Consider the following 16528-nt stretch of genomic DNA (forward strand, 5'->3'; position numbering starts at 1 on the left):
ACTTAATAAAGTTTATTGCAATTATAAGGACAAAGTACATGTTGTGACATCACTGACTGGGTGATGAGAACAGTGCTGCAGTTTTCTCCTAGTGCTGACTCATTCATTGAGTAAAAATAAACACATAAATGAAAACACTGTTGAAATTCTTTACAAGTTAATTAAATTTGTTAATTCATTCATTCACTCAGTCATACTTTCAAAAGCTGGTCAGCTTTTGTTGTGCCTCCACCTACCTATGAAGTAGGACAGGAGGATGGCCAGCAGGGCAGCAGCTATAATGGCTGTCACTGCGGCACACTTCCAGCTGCAGTACTTGGACGGCTTCTTTAGCTTGAAGGCTGAGCGGGAGAAGGTGTTTCGCGGCAGCAGGCGAGGGGGCGGAGAATACACCGTCCCAGAGGTCAAGGGGTAACCAGGGGAGGAGCTACTGAAGAGAGGGGTGGTCCCTGATGACGTCTTAAACAGGAAGTGCCTGAGGACAGGGAGAAGGGAGAGAAGAGTCAATGTGGAGTGGAGTGCTACCACAAAAAAAAAAAAATATTTCCATGCTGATATTAATTGTTGCTGTTTGAACTCTGCAGTAGAAAAGGCTCTTGTGGAGGTCACGGTTGCGCAAACACCAGCATGCCTCGCAAAGAGTCACATATGTGCAAGCTTCTGTTCAATTTCTCTTTCCGATGAAACCTTCCTGCCATATGGGTCTCTACATCCTTGAACTGATTGTGCCTCCAATTCAGGCCGTTCCAGTCCAAGGTCTCTTTTTAACCTACACCTGCCCTGCTCGTTTTTTTTTGTTTTTTTTTTCCCTCCTATATCCCTCGCTGTGCCTCCCTCCGCCCTACTCAGAATGAGCCTCATTCGCTCTCTCAAGGATCACTGCCACCCCCCCTCTCCTGGCCTCATTGCCCAACAGTGGGGTCAGAGCTCAGAGAGAGGATAAGAGAGGGATTTGAACCATCATCCTTTGCTCATATTACCCATTATCCCCGGCTATCGCTGCACCTGCTCACCCACCTCTTTTCCACCGCTACTCACCCTCCCATCCTCTTCCCATTTCCCATGCTATCATTTTTCTTCCTGGCGTGTCTTCTTTCTCCCACTCCACTCCTTCTCAGACATTTATTTCTCTTCTTCAACATTTCCTAGTTCTTCTCTTCCTTCATACTCCTGCTAAAGTGTATCTCTCTCTTCCCTCCTTAATTTCAGCCTTCTCCACCCCATTATAGTGTTCTCACCTTGAAGGAACTTTATGGGCATAGTAAAAAAAAAAAGATACACTGCACCTAAATAAACTTCCCAAGGACACAGCAACAAATAAACACAGTGTTGAGGTGTCCGTGCACAGACTCCAGGTGGTTATGACAGAAAAAAAAATCCCTCAGGTGAATGTGGCAGATCAGAGAAAGAGAGGTCAGTGCATTGCCTCAAAGATGACTGAGGGAAGGGAGTTTGAGTCTCCTGTCTGTCAGAGTGTGTGTGTGTGTGCATGAGTGTGTGACTGTTTTCTCTGCGCTGGCCTATCATCTCATTTATGCAGGTCAGACTAGTAGGACTAGTGGCATCCAGCACCTGTAGTTGTGTCTTCCAACTGATTAAAATGATGGTTAACTGTACTTTACCGTGTGGTGCCCCATTGTTTTGATGTCCTTAACTACTGCTCACAGCAGTGTGTCTGTACATGCGTCTGCTCGTCTAAAAATGGTTGGTGAAAACAGGTGATGCGCGTGCAGCATGAAGATTTGGTTCGGGAGCACAGTTCCACTCTCTATCAATTATTCAGTTATTCTGTGCTCTCTTTCTCTCTCACTTTCTCGCTCTCTTTCTCTCTCATCATCTCATGCCACTGATTGTCGGATCGGTGTTGCGCTGGATTCCTCACTGTTTTTCCCCTCTCCACCTCCTCCTTCCTCCTTCCTCCTTCCTCCTCCTCTACCTGTCAGGTACACCGTGTGACACAGAGGAAAATAAGGGTGTGGAGGGAGGACGGAGGAAAAAAATAGATGGATAGGGGCAGAAAGAGTGAGAAGAGATGGCGCAGAAAAAGAAGGGGGGTACCGTCTAAAAATACCCCAGTCCTGGTGTCACAACCATCAATTTTAATATGCATGCATAAGAATAAACCTATGCAAGATCCAATCACAAGCGGGCAAACACAGAGTCATGCATGTGCACACACACACACACACACACACACACAAACACACACATACACACACCAAGGTCAACCAGCGTGTGTCTTCGCTTCAACTCATTTTCACAGCCGTTGACACACTCTGTGATGGCATGGCTAGCGGAAATTAATTACAATACCCCTAATGTGTGTGAGAGTGAGGGGAGGGTGCACCAGTGAATTACATGCATTGCATGTGACACAGTGACAAAATGTGTATATTTTTATCCGCGGCTATGTTTTTTTAAACAAGTGCGTTGAATTCATTTCTTCCCCTGGCTTTGCTGTCTAAGAGGAGAATCTCCACTGTGAGGTTGTTGTCGGATGGGAATATGTCTATGGGCTATACTAATTATGAGCAGGAATGGAAAGTGTCTAATGCGCTCTGGGGAGGTAATTGACATTGATTTATGTTGTGGACGACCATGGCGAGCTTCTACTATAGCAGGCATCCGGCAATCTCAATCTGTATCATTAGTATGTGTCTATGTCTGTGTTTGTGTGTGAATTCAATGGGTTTTTGACAGTGGTCCAGCGTAGAAACGTCACACATAATTAGAGCGAGCTGACAAAAGCCCCCTCCCGAGCTGCCAGCAGCCCCCCAGCCCAACCTCGCTGTCATGCATCCTGTCTTACACATGTGAAATACGCACCAACAAGCACCTACTCACATATACTCACCCACAGACGCCGAGACAAACCCATGCACCAACACACATATCAAAAATAAATAAATAAATACATAAATAAAATTTAAAAAATAAAAGTATGGTTTCCTCCATAGGATGGCCATGTATGTACCACCAAATATTTAATTTGCACCTACAGAGCAACCAGTTGAGAGACACGAGTGATAGTTAGATGGAAAAAGGGGATGGTACGGAATATAAGAGAGACAGAAAACGACAGAGAAAAAGAGAGAGAGACGGACAATGGGAGAAAAAGACAGAGAGAGAGAGAGAGAGAGAGAGAGAGAGAGAGAAAGAGAGAAAGAGAGAGAGAGAGTGAGTGGGAGGATGTGTTTTCTCTGTGTTCCAACCCTGCTCCCCATTGAGAGAGAGGAGGACCTGGACAATTAACCACAGAACAGAGAGCATGCTGGGTAATTAGCAGGAAGTCAAAGCTCGCATTCCCCCTGAGCGAGTAACACACATGCTTTTGCGCACACACACACACACACACACACACACACACACACACACACACACACACACACGTCCTCCATATTCTCGGCACTCACAAACATGTGGCTGCTTAGGATAGTGTTTGGAGAATCATCATCAGAGGTCAAGAACAATTAGCGAAGGTTGTCTCAGTCTGGCAATGACAGGAAAATGGTGAGATCTCAGAGTGAAATGAAGGGCTCGGTTTTGGGCGGGGGGGGGGGGGGTTGCTCAAGAACGCCATCATGAGATTTATTCGCTCATACACTTCTAGGGTCCAAACACGGAGAGGCGGAGACACTATCATGGCATACTGTGTCTTTGCAGAGCAATACATTGAAGCTGGACACCCTGAGGAATGCAAATGTAAAGTGGTGTGTGTGTACAGCGACACTATCTCAACATCTCAACAAGGCATCTATTCTAGTGTTAAGAATTAAGATTGGGTTTTGCATCAGTATTCAGTACATATTTTTTATATTCTTTTTGGAGTTCAGTTTTTATTATAGTCTACACAATTAGTTAAGCTTGTTTTTTTTACTGAGTGGCAATTTTGGGAGGTTGCAGATTGTGCTTCTTTACATTACTTGTACACTATACAAGGACAAAAATTGATCTGAACTGAATTGAATTGAATTGAATTGAATTGAATTGAATTGAATTGAACTGAACTGAATTTTGAATTGAATCAGCTTGAAACATATGGACTTCAATCAGTGGTCATGATATCCATGCAGTAAGCAAGCCATAGTGACAAAAACAATGCACTCCTCGTGTTCATTGCTATTATTTTCTTGTGAATGATGATATCGGTCCTGCTTCTCGACAGCCCAGTAGTCATATGTGTTAAATATGTGCATGAGCCATTACCACCGGAACGCAAACACCTGGTCAATGCCGGCTGATCGCGTGGCATTTTTCCTTTTCCTTTTCCTTTTCCTTTACTTTACACATTGGCAAATACCGCCCGAATGCAGCGGAAACCCAAAGGAGATCAGTTAGGGAGAGAATGGCAGCTTTATATAATAGCTGAAATTTACTTGCTGAAAATGTTAACACCCACTGGTTCAGCATGATGTCACAGCAGAATACATTTTGTTGGATGGAAGCAATGGGATTTTGATTTAAAAATAAATCTTTAGTAAGCTCTGTGGTATTTATTGTTAAATAGGTGGATGTTTTGTCATGGAAAAGTAGCGAACAAGTGGGAAAAAAAGCCCTTTTTCATTTCACTGTGACTACAGCCCAAAATTATTCAGCTCAAGAGAGGTTGCTGTACATTAGGTGATGTTTGAGCACATTTACTGAAGTGGCTCTTACAGCATAATGATATGGGATATTATGATTCTATACCACAGGATTGCAGGGTCATACTAGCCATATCCCTTCCATGATACAATGTGGTTCTCCTGTGTATACTACCGTAGAGGTTTTATGGTACTGTAGGATATGAATACTTCTTCTCTCCTCTTCTTTTCCTCTACCCCGTATCATTCCCATAGGTAGCATCTCCAAATCTATTGCCACAGTCATGCATTTGAAAGTACAGCTTGTACCCCCTCCCTTCTTCTTCACCCAGATAAATTGAGATGGTGCAACCCTCTCAGTGATCTTATTTCTCCTCCAGAGCAGCCCACAGCAGTGCAGGGAGGTTTGCAGGGGAATGTCCTGAGATGAGAGCAAGATTGAAACTGGCATCAGCTGGCCAAGAGGCTCCATGGGACCGATTAGAAATCGGGAGGCTTTCTTACAAATGCTGGAACACGTGTACACACATATGCAAGAAGACATACACAAACACAAAAACACAAACACACACATTCAGAGACACACATAGATCGACATTCATGCGCACACACACACACACACACACACACACACACACACACACACACACTGGCACCAGCCATCTATAGTCATTTATCTTACACAGAAAATGTATCCATGTTCTACGGGTCCCAATCTCCCTCTTTCTGCCTTTCTATCCTCCTCTCTCTCACACTCCCTAAAACAATCTCCTTCAATCACTACCTCCCTCTCCATTTCTCTCTGTACCTCTCTCCCTTCTCTCCCGTAAACTATTCTTTTCCATTTCCCCCTCCCTCACTCCCCGGACTTATATTTCTCTGCTATATCACCTCTCTCTCCATCTCTCCCTCTCTCTCTCTCTGTCTGCCAGTCATCCCAGCCCTAGGGTGTTCTTAGGTGATCAATCTTCATCCTCTCAGCTCTGTCACACTATCAGGTCAAGCCAAAACACACACACACACACACACACACACACACACACACACACACACACACACACACACACACCCATACTCGCACATGCTCACACACATATGTTTACCATAACAAGTGGACAACAAATGCCAGCATTTACATATGATTACAGTGGGAAGCAGTCACCACCAAATAAAACAAAGACACACATGATTAGATGCAAACACACATATGCACACTCCTGTACGTTCACATCTATGTACATGCACAGGCACACATACGCACACAGACGTGTCCTCATCATCTCCTGGCTGTTGGTTTTAATGAGATAGAGGATGGGCCCTGGCAGCACAGGGATGGTGTGACTCTCTGGCTCTGCCCGGCTGGCGATGACCCAGTCACCAGCTCCAGTAGCTCCAGCCAGCCCACCCACCCACTGGCATCGCCATGCCCAGAGAGGAGGGCCCAATCTGGGCTAGAGGGTGGGGCTGGAGACTCTGTCTGCTGCTTTGGGCTCTATTCACTGTGACAGGCGCCGAGCCATGCCCAACCCCACCACCTGAACATGACCAAATACTGGCACCATAGTGGGCTCAGCAGCGCGTGTGTATGTGTGTGTCAGTACATCCCCATCTGCAAAGATGGCAGTCACAAGAGCCTTTGTGAAAGAAGATTCAAAACTTAACCAGAGACCAGCTCATCGTTTACAATAACAGAAATCACAAAAAGCAGCTCTTGCTTTACTTTCTTCAAACTATGTACTCTTATTACTATGGCAACAGAAGTCCAGGTATCCAATTATACCTGGAAAATGCTCTATTTAAAACTGTAAGTATTTTTTCTGTTCAACAGCACATCACTTCGTCCTACCCATCATGCATACCGACGCAATGCATCAGCACAGGTCGAGCATAGATCTGAGATCAGTGAGGCTGAATTAAACATGGCCAGGCCTCATAAATACTGCATTGGGCTGGCGCTCTGGGGAGCTGGTCTGAGACCAGCCGGGTTGAAAGCCCCAGCGCCCAGCAGGAGAAACACAACTACAGCTCGCAGAGTAGACACTTGGAGAGTGAGTGTGTGCACGCCAGCAAGCATGTAGGCAGTGTCCCTCTTGCTGCATGCCTCATGAATAGTAATACCGTGCATGAACGCTCTGCTTGCCTGGTAAGTATTCTTTGTGTACAAAAAAAAAAAAGTGTGTGTGTGGGGTGTGTGAAATGGTTTGTAGTTCCTGCTCCCTCACACGAAGTGGCATGCATAATAGCGTTGACGTAAGGCAGCTTTTTGTATGTGTAGCGCCTGAAGATGAGGTGATTTGGTGAGTCAGCAGCCAAACGCAATTTCCCTTTGGTTAGGATGCTGACGTGTTGGCTGAGAATGATACATAGAAGATGATGAGCTCAGTGACGCACTGTACATCATGTTCTGTAGCAGTATATTTGCTTATTGTATTAAATAGTGGGTGAAATAAGTTAACTACAATCTCAGTCCTTGTCTTATTTACATTATCATTAAAAAATAAGTAGCAAAGGACAATTTGTTATAAAACATATCAAATCTACACTCAGATTCTAAATTAACTGAAATGTTCAACACACTCTGACAGCGTCATGTTTTAAGTTTTAATGTAGTTAAAGGTGCACAATTCCTGAGGGTCGACAGAAGCGAGGACCGTCTATACTACTGACAGGAAGCTGGAATAAGCATGCAATTTGATGGTTGAGTCTACATGGTTTTCTTCACTGGACTCACAATGAGAACCCCTGACACTCAACAGACAAAAAGTCATGCCCTGATAACTGTAACATCCCTTTTTCTTCTGCATCTGGGCTCTTATTGTTAGTTATTTTCCTAGCAGATCTCTCCTACATAATCACTCTCTGGTGGCAGGAATATTGATAAGGTGCCAGCACTCTCGGCCTCTTGAATCCTTAGTATCAATTATGTGAAACTTATTCCACTGTTGTGTGCACTGTAATTGGCTCTAGATACAGCAAAACCTGTAAAATGTGTGAACTTAACATTCTGAGGGAAAATCATTTTCTGAGGCAGTCTGACCTGGTCTCCAGTGGGACGTTGCTGTTAAGCACCCAGCTGTCTTGTAGTTGGACTGATTCAGGCGTGGTCGGCCCGTCCCCGGTGCCTGGCGCAGGGGCGTGGATTGGGTTGCGTCCCCCCCTAAGGGTGTTTCTGTTCAGGCTGTTGGCAGAGTGGTGGGATAAGGTCTGGTGGTTGTGCGGAGGGGGAAGTGGAGGCCGCAGTGTGGATTGGCTGTGATGGTTGGCCGCCCCTGGAGAGTGAGAAGAACAGAGAGCAGCTTAACAGGCATACTGGAAAAGCAAGTTAACTTCATACACATATTCTTTGCTAAGGAAATCAAGGTGAGTTTCACATGAAGGACATGAAGGGATTTCATTCCAAAATGCTGTAAATCCATTAAATCCATTTAAGGAGAAAATATATTTCAAGATGTTTAGTCAGTATTTATATGGGAAAAAATTACAAAATAAAATTTTACTAGAGTGTGACTAAAATATTTATATTTTGGTGATATTTTCTCTATAAAAGACATGATATTAGATATGGTATTTTTGAGTAAAGCTAACAAATAACTTTAACATTCCATTATGTGCTTCACTTCCATTCATTTTGGTGTCACATTCTCCAAAAAGTGAATAACACATTTTTGAATGAAACTCTCAAAGATACACTGGCAGATCCTGTACGCTAAATTTAACTCTGAGCAATAATAGCCACATTTCCACCTTTTACTAACCACTTTACTCACAGGTTTTGTGTGTTTTATTCTCAGTCCACTCTCCCATTTCTAAATCTCTCTTTCACTGTTTCCTTCCTGTTTTTCTTCTCAAAGCTGAGAGGGAAAAAGTGTGTGTGCGTATGTGTGTGAGTGTGTGTGTGTGTGTGTGTAAGTGTGCATTTGAGCAGCATTAGAGCACCCAGCGCAGCGTGTGCCCTCATCTCTTGCTCTCAGACTTGGGGGAACATGTTGTCAGCGAGAAACCAATACCAGCCCTTCCAACACCGAGCTAATGGACTGCTGAGTGAGAGAGCTGAAAAACAAACCCGGATGACTCAGACAGGAACACCCATTCACACATCAGCTCTCTACCTCCGTCTCTCTCGCGCGCGGTGTGTCTGCGGAGGCTCTCAGCCTGTCTTGAGCGCGTGTGTGTGAATGTGGACGGTTATGAGTGTGTGTGTGTGTTGGGGGGGCTCACAGCGAAAAAAAAAAAAATCAATAGATAGTGCACTATATAGGAGAACTTGGCACACATGCATGCCTTATTCTGCTTTTTCACAGTGTATTTTTTGTGTGCACACAAATAGGTTCATGTGCTCAATGAACAGCTGCTTAAAAAGAAGTCAAAAACCATGATAAACTGCCCTCATCTTTTATTGTAAGGAAAGCTGTTGCCAGTGGAAATATTGGGCTGCTTGCAAGCACACAGAAAGTCATTGATGTTACATTTGGCTTTGAATCCTGGCTTTACAACATGGCTTTGCCTTTCTTATCAAAACTACACGTTGCGCTTTCATCGTTGTTTTACACATCTAAGCATGGAATACATTATAGTGATTGTGTTTGTTTACATATTGCCTTTGTCATACTGATCAAAGGATTGAGTAAGCACACATATGCACGAACATGCATGTGGGGTGAAAACAACAGGGAAAAACTCGTTTTTCCCTGCTGCGCCATCACACTTGCCCTCCTCCATGTCTTAACCACTCTTGAATGAAATGAGAAAAGAAACAAAGTGAGAGTGAAGGTGGGAAGAGTGGATGTCTCTCAGTCTCCTGTCCACTTCCTTTTTTTTTTTTTGATGTGTGTGAGTCAAGCAGTTTCACAGAGGTCTAATGGGCACCAACAGTGCGCACACACACACACACACACACACACACACACACACAAAAAAAAAATGTGTGCATATTAGGGCTGAACAACACACTAAAAAAAATCACGTCCATTATTTTGACTGATATTGTAATTGCAATATGATTCAGGATTTCAGTTGGAATCATCATTTTTGCATTATGACTTAATTTTCACCGAAAAAAATATATATATACAAAAAAATGTATATCATATATATACATTAAAGTGCTGATAATGTATACCAAGCAAACATGTTATTATGACTTCTGAAGAATACAGTCTGTAGGCCAGGGCACCTCTGTGGCACCACAACACGTCATTTACATATAATGGCATTTTGCCACACATTTTACTTTTACCTAAAATTCCAGCTTCTGCGATTTGAATATTGTGCTAGGTGGGCCATGTTGTGAGTTTGATAATATTGCTTGATTGCTCAGCCGTAATGGACATCAAAATAAAACCTACAACAAAAGCAGAAGCAGGCACACATGGACACACTCGTCTCAAAGTGTATCACAATGTGTCTATAACACTCCTGCACTCCTCTCTCTCTCTCTTCCCTCCTTCTGGAGGTATGGTGAGCGCAGATAGGGGGCAGTGAGCTCCCATGCAACTGCAGCTGTAACGGCGACCATGAAGGAAGTGACCTGATTCCTCTGCGCCGCCACGGGGACGCAGGTGTCACCCACATGGCCCTGAAGAACAGATGCTTGTGAAAGGAGAGAAGAAAGGAGGAGGAGGAGAAAGAGAGGAGAGAAAGGTGGAGAGGCTTGACCTCTGCTAGACGGGACAGACACAAAACATCTGTTGGCACATGCAGTGATGCTCCCTGGAGGGAGTCAGATGCACACGCGCGCGCACACACACACACACACATGCAAAGGACCATGTATGCAAACATGCATGCATTTACACACAAAACAGAACTCAAAGGGCTTGCATCATAAGCATGTATCATATACACGCTACTTTTATTTATTTATTTTTTTGTTCTTCATCCCACCCACCTTCATTTCTTTAGAGTATTGTTTTCCTTCTCTTTCATCTAGTTTTTATTTGCATTTGTTTGTGTCCTCTGTTGAGCTGTAAAGCACGCTGAGACAAACTACTTAAGCACTTTATAAATAAATTTGACTTGACTTCCCCTCCATGCATTGCTATTGTAAATGTGAAATAGGTGTTACAACACCCCATCTGCATAAATACTTCTATCAAGCCTAAGCACACCAACACCCACTATAAACATAACACAGAACCTTATACAGAATAAAATAAGCTTGCACGCAAGCACACATTATGCAGACTTACAGTACTGTACGCCCATCCTCGCATACTATCCCACTGTCTCTCCTGTTTAAATCTGCCAACAAAAACGCATGCATTTCTCTTTTGTCCCCTTTCCTTCCATAAATATTGAAGAGTTATTCATTCAAAATCAGATGAATAATATATGACACACCTTCTATGGAAGAGAAATACATGGTTTTTAGCCCTAGTTTTCCACGAAATGCGCCCTGTGTGTGCCTTTCTATCTGTGTGTCTTTCTATCTGTGTGTGTGTGCGTGCGTGTGTGTGTTGTACAATCTTGCTTGTCTAACCTAAACAAGTGAGGAGAAACTGTATCTTTAGGTAGTGCAACCGCTACACTGTCACACCGTGCCATCACAAAAAAAGAGGGAGAGAGAGAGAGAGAGAGAGAGAGAGAGAGAGAGAGAGAGAGAGAGAGAGAGAGAGAGATGCTGAAACGGATCGAATATAGCTACTGTATATACAAGTAAATAGGCACAACTACAATAAACAAGATAATACGTTGCAATGTTACAATCATTTCAATGATTTGAGAAAAGAATGCAAAGAAGGTAAACCGGTAAACCAGGAGATTATCTTATTAAAATAGTGGCCGGAGAAAAAAGGAAGAAATTCTAAGAAAATCCAGGGGCAGTGAACACAGGCACAATAGAAGCACATGATCGGCCAGGGAAAAAAGATTTCAGATCCCACTGGCAGTCAGAGGACGGAGAGAGACAGACAGTAAGCGAGCTCACATTTAACAGACTGTATGACAACGATGAACAAAAGCTGAATGAGCTTTTAGGCGAAATGTACTGAAAATATAGCAGCACACCTTGTTATTAAATGTCATCCGATACATGAGGAAAGTGCTGCCTTTTAAAATACTAGCCCCTGACCTCAACACACACACTTTCTCACTCTATTATATCCATTCATTATCTCTATATTCTTGTCACTGAATGCATTTTTTTGTGATATCAATATCATTCTTCACTTTTTAGTCAATATTTGCAGATTATTCTATATCTTGTTCACTGTTTGTTCACTACTGGTATGTTCATGCTTTAGCAACAAAGGGTCTCTTAAGGTTCTGCCTATAAAGCAAATTTTACGCGAGAGGAGGCGAAAGAGAGAGAGTGTGTGTGTGTGTCTGCGTGTACTGTATTTCGTACCATCGGAAAACACAGAGAAACAGAAACCAGCCAGATTCCTCTAAATGAAACTGCATTTCACTCCTGTTCTCCCAAAAAAAAAAAAAAAAAAAAAAAAACTTCAGCCTTTAGCTGGAGTTTAAAAAGGGGAAGCTTTGGGGAAAAAATCTCATGAGACATGCAGCAAAATATTTATGATTAGAGACTAATTTCAGCTCTTTTAACTACTGCACAGGAAAGCATATCAAACAAATTTGTTCTCATGTACACTTCAAATCTTTTTTTTTTTTTCTTTAGATCTCACTGGAGAATGCACACACTTATCAGATGTCGAGAATTGAGGCTTGCTGGAAAAGCAAAGCCAGACCGTCCGTACAGGCAGAACACAACTTTAGCTGCATAGAAAACAGTACATTATACACTCTGTGGCCACTTTTAAGATGTCTATAATGGTCAGGTTTTCTTTTTGTGTTTCCTTTTGAGGTGTTCATTCAATTCCATGTTTGGCATTGAGCTTATATTTAGTGGTGCCGTTGTAGTGGACTGCATTTTATTGAGAGGTGTTTCTCATATTCTGTGCCCATACTCATAGGGAGGACAAAAAAATGTAGAAATACCTCTAAATATAATGGAGTCCAGTACAAGAGCTCTGCAAACTACAACCTCAATAATAAACACAGAATTAAATTTACACATTCTCCACAATGTCAGCAAAAACCGAACATTATAAACTTTCTTAAAAAGGTAGAATTTCTGGCAGAGCTGTTGCACTGAACTGCATTAAATTGCACAGGTGGAGCAAATAAAGTGGCCACTGAGTGTATGGTCCAGGAAAAGATAACACTAATGTGACTATTCAGGAGCACACGGGAAAGAACAAGATACAGTGGAGGCTGGAAGAAATGGGTTTGAATGACCAATGAATTAAGATAGGAGACTTAGTCAGAGGAGTTGTCCAGTTGCCAGAGTATGACCCGCAAGGAAGCTAATAGGAACAGCAGTTTTAACAGGAACCCACCATGATAAAAGACAAAACACACAGCGAGGAAATAGAGCAATTAAGGAGCAGCCATGCAGATCACACTTTATTCCACTTTATCTCTCTCTCCTTCCCCTGCTCTCTCTCCCGCTCATACACTCGGCGCGCTGAGTAAACAGCGATTCAAGCCGAGATCTCGCCGACATCTTTCTGTTTTGTTTTCGCAATCGCTGTGAAAAGCTCCGAACCCTTCACCGGCGCTGCTGAAGCCTGACCCACTTTGCTCCATCCAGCGTCTCCAGCGAGCGGAGAGGGGGGGGACAGCGCGGCGCAGGCTGGCGGGCCCTGGTCTGGGCTAATCCCTCAAAGTTCATTATGCTGGCCAACTCGCATGAGCCCCATCCAATACAAGAGCATTAGCTTGTCTGCTAACCTGCCTTCCTGCTAAAGCACACTGCTTATGCACACAGCAGTGAGAGGCTGGGACTCGCCACGCTGTATTAATCTCACAGTGCGTGTGTGTCCGTGAGTGTGTTCGTGTGGTCGACTGGCAGCAAAAACCAACCAAGGTAGTTTGTTTTCCAGGCCTGTACGGGCAAACGGCTTATTGACATTTTCTGTGGTTAACACAGAGAAGTCATAGGTGTGTGTAGGGGCAGGGGCAGGGTGTGTGCATGTGTGTGTGTGTGTGTGTATATATGTGCGGACCAGAAATGCTCATTCAGCAGTTAAAAAGAGATCAACATAGGACTAAGCAAGAGGAAGCTCTCCCAAATCTCTCTCTCTCTCTCTGTCCTTGTCTCTTTTGCTCTCTCTCTCTCTTCCTGTTGTTCTCTCTACCCTTCTCCCTCCCCTGCTCTACTCTCTATTTCACGCCCCATATATCTACTGCATCTACCCTCCTCTTTAAAAACCCTCACACCGCCGCCATTCCTTTTCATGCACCTATTCTCCAAGCTAATTGCTATGCTCCCTGTGTTTTAAGGTGCTATTCCCACGTGCCGCTGCTTCGTATGTCCTCTGTCTCGGGATGTCACATGCTCCTCATTTGTCATTCTTCTCAGAGCTGGAGGCTTGAAACAATGGAAGGAGAGCTTGAGGTGAAACCAAGGTGCACGCAGGCTTGCACACACACTCACAAAATTTGCACAGAGCCACCTTTTTTTTTTTGTACACATATACAAAAATGTATGCACACACAGGCACAAAACACAGACATATTTAAATAAATGTATTTACACATACACACAGACACACATAGACACACACACACACACACAGCTGCATGCACTGCCTCTGTCTTGGCTACTCATCTCTGTCTAATTAGATGGCAGTAATCCGCTAGAGAAGGGTCATCAAATTCAGCCAAAAACAAACACTCCTTCATAAACAGAAATGCATACGTGTGCACCCAGACACTGAAATGTACACACACACACACACCCTCCCAGCTACACAAAAGTCACATTTAGATAAGTACCATGCGAAGGAATAACATCAGTGCTGGAAAAGGGACCGTGTCTTTTGTTGGGCCTTTGTTTTTGCAGATTTGTTTCAACAAAGTTATTAAACATTCATTGCATCGGCAGTGACTTGAGGTGGCTTCCCTGGCAGGAGATAGCTAGCCACTTTAGGAGAGGCTTGGGCTAAAAATAGCTTAGCGTTCCCCATGCATAATGAATGGCCAGAGACAGCACTAACGCTAGCTCTTTCCAGGAGCGATCTGCTACGCTCCGTTTGGCCGTCTCAGCTCTCCCAGCGTTCCGGGGGAGCGTTCCCAGACAGGTGCTCCGAGCCAGACAGTATTCCCATATAAACATTTGCAGACCCAATTCCCAGCCAATCCTCGGCAACAGCGTTCCGTTCCCATTCACCTGTCATGCTTCACTAGGAACACAAGTCATGTCTGTCCACCTGTTAGCTTAGGTAATGGTGGACTACTTTACACGAACACACACACACACACATACAGACAGATTCATGCATGCACACAAACACACGCGTACACACACACACACACACACACAGCATGCTGCTTCCTGAGGATTATCTCGCTGTGGTCAGTTTCTGCCCAGCTTGGTAAGGCTCATTTCCTGCGCAGCGCTCACTCTCTACAGGGCCGCACAAAAAACACACACACACACACGAGGTCAAACAGGCATGTACTTGCACACATACATTCACAATTGTCAGTTATAGGTATTTTTGTTTCCTCAAAACTGTTGCTCTTATGTCCAATATGGCAGGGTGTGTTTACACGGTGCCAGATTGCCACTCTAAAGTCATTTAGGTAGATTTTAATGGATGCCCAAAGCCAAGGGCTCTCTCTGCACCCATTAGATCAGCAGTCCTGGCTGGGAGACATGGCAATTTGCAATTTCATCTCAGTGTTGTTCTCCCCACATCCAAATATCTCTCTTTCTCTTTCACTCCCTAAGCTCTCATCAGTTTACCCTCTCTTTATTCATATTCACTCTTTTTTTTTCTCTCTGCCTTTTTGACTCTTTGCCTCTATGTCTCTTTGTGGTCTTCTCTCTCTTTGTCAGTTGCTCCCTCTGTCTATTTTTACTGGTGTGATTTAGATTTTTTTTTTTTTGGTGGGGTGTGTGTGGGGGGTGTTCATGCAAGATGTCTCATTAAACAACTTCAAAAGTCAAAGTTTGGCTTTCTCCATCTCTGCTCCTGTTTCTCTGTTTGAGTCCCTGCTTCTCTGTCGGATTCTTTCTTTCTTTCCCTGCGTGTGTGTGTGTGTACGCGCATGTGTTTGTGTGTGTGTGTGCATGCTCAACAGAGACTGAAAGAAGCCTGGAACAGAAAGTGTGGGTGTATGCGAACAAGAATGAGAAAAAAAAAAAAAAGAGTGAGAGAGAGAGCATGCCTGCAAGCCTCACTCTCCCTCTTTGCCAGTGTCTGCCATTAGGGTGTCAGTGGCAGAGTGAATTTATTTGCTGTGCGGTTACTGGGCCAATGATTGATGTTGCCCCAGCAAACAGTAAACCAATTAGAAGGCTGATGTAACGTCATTTTAAAAGCCTCCTAATCACGTTGCTCTTGAACCTGGGACCCGGGCCTTTCCTAATGAAGATTTATACTGGATCAAAGGAGAGCCTAACGCCATTAACAATAGATTGTATTCCACCAAAAATCACATTAGGACTTCTCTGCCCGTCCCCCTCCCTCCCATCAGGCCTCTGCTAAATATATCTGCTGATTACAACTGCAGATGCACAGAGGAATGGGGAAAGGGGGAAAGAGAGAGGGAAAGTGAAAGACAGAGACAGGAGGCGGAGAGAGAGAGAGAGAGAGTTGGTCCAGAGTTGTTAATTGCTGAGAATAAATGTGTATGCTGATGAACAAACTCATCACTGAGACGTGTGTGTGTGTGTTTGTGTATGTGTGCATGTATGTATGCATGTGAGGGAGAAAAATAGCCGTGAGGTGCTGATATAAGCACACAGGGCCTCTAACAGCCGGCGAGAGAGCGTCCAGTAATGAAAGAGAAAGCTTAGAGCTGGGGAAACTAACTAGTTTGTCTCTGTTACACTAATCCTCCTGCCAACACTTAAAATTCATCATCCCCTTACCTTTCACTTTCTGCCGGGTTATTAATGTCAGATGGAAAATAAGTAATAACACACCTAC

The 16528-nt window shown here is 43.8% G+C and overlaps 1 protein-coding gene across 1 annotated transcript in view; it reads right to left on the bottom strand.

The window, feature by feature from the left end:
* The window catches only part of tenm2a (teneurin transmembrane protein 2a), a 167369-nt gene that overhangs the window by 45932 nt on the left and 104909 nt on the right, over window positions 1-16528 (bottom strand). The window contains exons 5-6 of the mRNA XM_030062014.1: window positions 7621-7852; window positions 237-475 (exon numbers count right to left, since the gene is read on the bottom strand). Coding sequence (XP_029917874.1) covers window positions 237-475; window positions 7621-7852 — 471 coding nt within the window. The remainder of the gene's footprint in view (window positions 1-236; window positions 476-7620; window positions 7853-16528) is intronic.

The sequence above is a fragment of the Myripristis murdjan genome, chromosome 10, assembly GCF_902150065.1.
Source record: "Myripristis murdjan chromosome 10, fMyrMur1.1, whole genome shotgun sequence".
Lineage (NCBI taxonomy): Eukaryota > Metazoa > Chordata > Actinopteri > Holocentriformes > Holocentridae > Myripristis > Myripristis murdjan.